This window comes from Drosophila persimilis, unplaced genomic scaffold (assembly GCF_003286085.1).
Source record: "Drosophila persimilis strain 14011-0111.01,24,50 unplaced genomic scaffold, DperRS2 tig00000698-arrow-arrow-pilon, whole genome shotgun sequence".
Taxonomy (NCBI): Eukaryota; Metazoa; Arthropoda; class Insecta; order Diptera; family Drosophilidae; genus Drosophila; species Drosophila persimilis.
In genome coordinates this window covers 228,880-234,392 of record NW_020825339.1, presented here as the reverse complement: position 1 = coordinate 234,392, position 5,513 = coordinate 228,880, and the positions used below count along the sequence as shown (strand labels likewise).

General features: G+C 46.1%; 1 protein-coding gene across 1 annotated transcript; it reads left to right on the top strand.

Moving 5' to 3' along the window:
* Nucleotides 1-670: 670 nt before the first annotated feature.
* On the top strand, nt 671-1,824 carry LOC113566442 (cysteine and histidine-rich protein 1 homolog). The gene is made up of 3 exons (XM_026991947.1): nt 671-1,148; nt 1,202-1,431; nt 1,501-1,824. Exons 1-3 carry the CDS (start codon nt 671-673, stop codon nt 1,822-1,824), a joined length of 1,032 nt encoding a protein of 343 aa, XP_026847748.1.
* The last annotated feature ends 3,689 nt before the right edge of the window (nt 1,825-5,513 follow it).

Sequence of the window (5,513 nt, the reverse complement as noted above, 5' to 3'; positions counted from 1 at the left end):
AAATTTCGCCACACCCCCTTCCGCCCCCGCAAAGAATGCAAATCTGGGGATATTCACAAATCTCAGAGACTATTAAAGCTAGAGTAACCAAATTTGGTATCCGCACTTCTGTTAGATCTCACTATAAAACGTATATCTTAAAATTTCGCCCCACCCCCGTCCGCCCCCACAAAGGACGAAAATCTGTTGCATCCACAATATTGCAGATTCGAGAAAACTAAAAACGCAGAATCATAGATACCGACCATATCTATCAGATTGCTGAATCTGGATCAGATCAGATCATTTTTATAGCGAAAGGAAACAAATCAATTTGCAGTGGCTACGCAGCGCGTGACGTCACGCTCAGACTGATTTTCTGTCTCTCTCGCACGCACTCTTTGTCGTGTCGTTAAATATTAGCGGCGTCTGCCGGAGGAGAGCCATACTGACTTAGTATCGGGTATAACCGTAGAGTTGCGGTGTCCGCAGCAACTCACAACGTTCCCCCTCGTTAAATTTGTAATTTTCAGGGAACCAGCTTGGCCTTGGAAAACTCGTAACCTTGTGCTCGTACTTTACACCAGAGTATCAGTTCACTCTGCAACAACAGGCAATCAGAATTGTTGAATAAAGCACGCACACATACTGTAAAGCCAGGCCGAGGCTGCTGGCCGAAATACCCTTCAGAATGTCGAATGCCAACCCCAATGACAACAACAACGAGCAGCCCCCAGCCGCCAAGAGGCAGCGATTGTCAGATGTTGCAAGTAAAGATGAAAGTACTTTGAATGAGATTTCGACTACTATGGACAGCAGTGAGGGTGAGGTCGGCGGGTCCTCGGGTGGTGGCGTCTCCGATCTTCGTGAGCTACTGCATAACATACTGGTGTGCGTTGTGTGCCGCGAGGTTCCACAACCACACGACTTCTATCAGTGCAGCCATGGGCATATCATGTGTGAGGACTGCAAGACCGCCGTTCTGGCTGTTGCCATCTTCAATAAAACGCGTGCCTGCTGCCCAAGTTGTCGATCGCTCATTAGAAACTACGATCAGGAGCAGAATCTAGTGGTGCGCCAGACGCTCTGGGAGCTACCCATCAGCTGCCCCAGCTGCAATGACCAGTTCTCAGATAGGAAAGATCTCTCCAGACACTTGGAGTTCGTTTGTGAGGGGCGTGTGGTTTTCTGCAAGTACCACTGCGTGGGCTGTTCTTGGAAGGCCCCTACAAGGACAGCGTCTTACATGATTCCGACTGTGGGTTTCCCCAGAAGCAGGGAAAGGAGATCCTAGATATTCTGCTGCATGTCGAAGACAGGGAGCTTGAGGCCCAAAAGCCCGTGTTGAAGCTCCATCGGGTGCTGAGTGCTAGCCGGGTGGAATTTTTCACCTTGAGAATGAAGTGGATACACCACTCAGAGGGTTTACACCCACGGACCCTCGAATCTGAGGTAAGGTTTTGGAGAACCAGAACTCGTCTGCAGCATACCTCTGATGATCTCTTATCCCGATCCCCACAGACGATTCGTGCCTTTGAGGAGGATTGGGTGCTGCGTCTACGTCTGAAAAGAGCTGGGGAAAAAATCACCGTCAGCGGCCAGCTATTGCTTTCGACTACCCCACGAGTGTCCCTCATGGTTGACCATTTGATCCAGATGCCGCAGAGTGTCTGCAGCGCCAAGCAGCTGCACGACATACGCCCGCGTATCTACCGCCATATTTTCGATTCAACCGGCAAGTGCGCAAACCGCCAGGAGCTTCCCTTGGCGGGACCTCAGGCCCTGTACCGGCTATTTGCCATGACCCGGATCCAGCTCCGTTTGTGGATGTTTTTGCATTATTGAGCTGACGCTAAAAACCTTTAAATTGTAGTTTAAACCTTTATTGGGCACATCTTTTGATTTGATTTTTAAATTCGTTGCTTTAGAGCTGCATTTTTAGGGTTTGGGCGCCTTCTGGATCTGCTCGTTCACAGCAAGACCTTCTTCAGCAGCAGCCTTATCATGGAAGTCGTGCAGAAGCAATCGAGTAAATTAGGCATACGTTTTTGTCTCGTCTGTTAAGGTCGGCTAGTGTCGGCTAGACTTACCTTAACGCTATCCTCGTTGAAAAATTCCTTGACCTTTGCCAGCAGGTCGTTGAGCTGAGCCTCAACTGGCTTGGTGGGCTCCTCACGAGGCACGCGAGCACACATGCACACCTGAAAGCAGAGTTACAGTAAAACCACAATCAGTCAAAGCAATCTTGGCTATTTTTGGTTTTTAGTTTGTTTTACTGGTGCTGCTCTTTACTGAAGAACGTTGACTTGAGTACTCATAGCGACAGCTCGTTTTGCGTCGCAGCCGAGATGAAACCGAGAGCCGGGCTTATTACCGGCGCCACTATCAAGGTCAAGTGCTTAGAAGCGTACGTCCCGGTCCGCTCAGATAAGATAGTGGAGTGAAGTAGAGTGCTCAAAGTAGAGTTATAGACTATGTAGCATAGTCATGGAGCATCCTTCAGGGCCACCTATTAACAGTCAGGATCCCTTCAAATCAGCATGCTATTCGATATTGTCTTACATTTATTGGGTATTAATATACAGCATATACTGGGGAAGGAATATCATAAGGGCGAGGTAGGGTATAATGATCTTAAATCTATAAAACTGATTAGTAGTAGGTATATATAAATTCACGAGCATGTATAAAACCGTGATTATGGTTGAAGACCAACGAATAGTTACCGCACATTCATTCTTTTCAGATGGGGGTTAAACCGTGGTACGGGCACGTGGCCAATAGAGGTGTCCGGGAATAACCAATCCGTAACTTCTAGACCAGCGTTGTAATACGTAGATACTAGTGGTGCTAATCCTACGCGGAAAGAACAGGAATTTTTCAACGGGTCTCTGTAGCTGGGTGGATAATTACCTCAACAGAATTACACCACTGATCGAAAAATTTTACTGAACTGTGGGCGTTCGTTTTCCAAATGGTCGAACGGCTGCCCCAGTATTGACGATATATAACTGGCGCGTCCACTCAAATTAAATGATCACTTTGAGCCGCACTTGGCACTTGCACTAGGCTTTGACTTTGGCTTGACCTTGGTTTAGAGAAATGGGTCAGCTCTACAAGACTTCTTTTTCCACGGCCGGTCACTCTGACGGTCACGAGGAGAGAAATAAAGAGGCTGGGACTACTAAAAACAGCAACCCACGTTTTCCCACACTTTCTATGGTCTTCTTCTGTTATACAGGATCCAGACACAGCAATATTTAATAAAATATAGTGCACGGCAGAAAAATTGCATATCAAAGCGTTGCCGCTTGGTCGCAAAACAGCTGTTGATAAGCTTTATCAAAGCTCACAAGATCTTCAACTCGAATTTTTTTACGGCCTAGTTTTAGGCTGTAATTTTGGGAGTTAGCCGTGGATAATTAAAATACAAGAAGACACGATAAGCGTCGAATATTACACCCCCCGCTGAAATCACAGTTTGGGGTCTTGCTAACCAAAGCGTGATCCACACTTGGAGTGCTGGATACGATTTATTGTTTAATATCATTTGCGTGATATTTACCAATAAAGCGACCCTGGAAATCTTTTCTTAATGCGGGTTTTCCGAAACGTAGGTGCCAGTTTCGCATTAATGGCTTTCACAAAACTACTCTGGTCAAAATTTCGTCTATACACTTCTTGACCCACTTGAAAGTTTACTTCTCGGCTTCGAAGATTATAGATATTTTCATTGCGAACATGCTGCTGTTTCATTGCTTCTGCAGCGGTCTTGCGAATTAGCTCGAAGGAATCGTCGCGATCGAAGACTACTGTTCGGTCCTCCAACATACTGAGGTTTCGTAGGAGTTGATAAGTGGAACCGCCAGTAATCATGTTTTGGCCAAAAGCAACAGGATATGGGCTACTTTTGATGGCTGCATGCACACTGGATTGATCGGGCTTAATGTACGCTTTGATAGCAGCGAGTACCGAGCGCTTTACCCGCTCTGAGGCATTGGTTTGGGTATTTGGTATTTCGCTAACAGATCCTTGAACTTGTGTGACTTGAATTGAACGCCGTTATCTGACACTATCACTTCCGGGACTCCAAAGCAATGAAACAGGTCTTCCTCCATGAACCGAGTTACGGCATCCGCAGTAAATTTCTTTACCACTTTTAGGAAAGGAAATTTAGAAAAATGATCGAGTACTACAAAAATGCCTATATTCCCGGATCGACTTCGGGGGTACGGACCTAGAAAATCGACGTAAAGTTTTTGAAATAGACGAAAGGTCTCCCCTGCTTTGCCCATTGGCGGACGTAGAGGATGATTGGGGTGCTCGGTCGTTCCTATTCGAGGAAGTCGGTCAGCTGTACTCTTCGTCGCCCAAAAAAAGCATAACATCTAATTCGTTAATTTCCTTCCTGTTTTGCTACTCAAAAAAAAATTCGCTTCAGCAGCGATCAAATACACAACGAGGGGGAACGTTGTGAGTTGCTTCGGAGACCGCAACTCTACGGTTATACCCGATACTAAGTCAGTATGGCTCTCCTCCGGCAGGCGGCGTCTAATATTAAAGGACACGACAAAGAGTGCGTGCGAGAGAGACAGAAAATCAGTCTGAGCGTGACGTCGGGCGCTGCGTAGCCAATGCAAATTGATTTGTTCCTTTTGGCTACAAAAATTATCTGATCTGATCCAGATTCAGCAATCTGATAGATATGGTCATTATTTATGATTCTGCGTTTTTAGTTTTCTCGAATGTGCAATATTGTGGATGCAACAGATTTTCGTCCTTTGTGTGGGCGGAAGGGGGTGGGGCGAAATTTTGAGATATACGTTTTATAGTAAGATCTAACAGGAGTACGGACACTAAATTTGGTTACTCTAGCCTTAATACTCTCTGAGATTTGTGAATATCCCCAGATTTGCATCCTTTGCGGGGGCGGAAGGGGTGTGGCGAAATTTTGAAACAAACTCGTCTCGGTCTGATATATTACGAGTGTGGATACCAAATTTGGTTGCTCTAGCTTTTATAGTCTCTGAGATCTAGGCGCTAATGTTTTACTCTAAGCAAAGCCGCCTATGCTACGTGTGTGTTAGAGAGAGACAGGGCGAGAAAAAAGAAAAAATGAAATTGTTTTCTTGATGCTGGCTATAATAATAATACGATCCAATTCAGATTCTGCAGTCTAAAAGATATGGTCATTCTCTACGATTCTGCGTTTTTGGTTTTATAGTGCCATCTGTTTTAATGCTGATGACTAAGGCCAGATGGTCGGAGTCCAGATCCCAGCTCTGACTTATTGTTTCTCGAGAATCCGGAATACCATGATGTACTGCGAAGTCTATGCAGGACGGCGTGTGATTGAGTACATATGGGTACCTGGTTGGTGATCCAGTTGCAAGGATCTTAGCGCCAGTAGCAGAGATGGCTTCCGCTAGCTCTCGCCCCCTAGGGGAATTGTAAGTGTCTCCCCACAGCCAGTGTCGGGCATTCCAGTCACCACCAACCAAATACCTTTGCCCGCAAGCACGGAGTGCATCGAT

What these genes read in the sequence shown, in the direction of transcription:
- LOC113566442 (XM_026991947.1), top strand. Translation starts at nt 671, where the DNA reads ATGTCGAATGCCAACCCCAATGACAACAACAACGAGCAGCCCCCAGCC. An exon ending in CAGACACTTGGAGTTCGTTT is followed by an intron (nt 1,149 to 1,201) that starts GTGAGGGGCGTG and finishes TGTTCTTGGAAG; the next exon opens with GCCCCTACAAGGACAGCGTC. An exon ending in CACGGACCCTCGAATCTGAG is followed by an intron (nt 1,432 to 1,500) that starts GTAAGGTTTTGG and finishes CGATCCCCACAG; the next exon opens with ACGATTCGTGCCTTTGAGGA.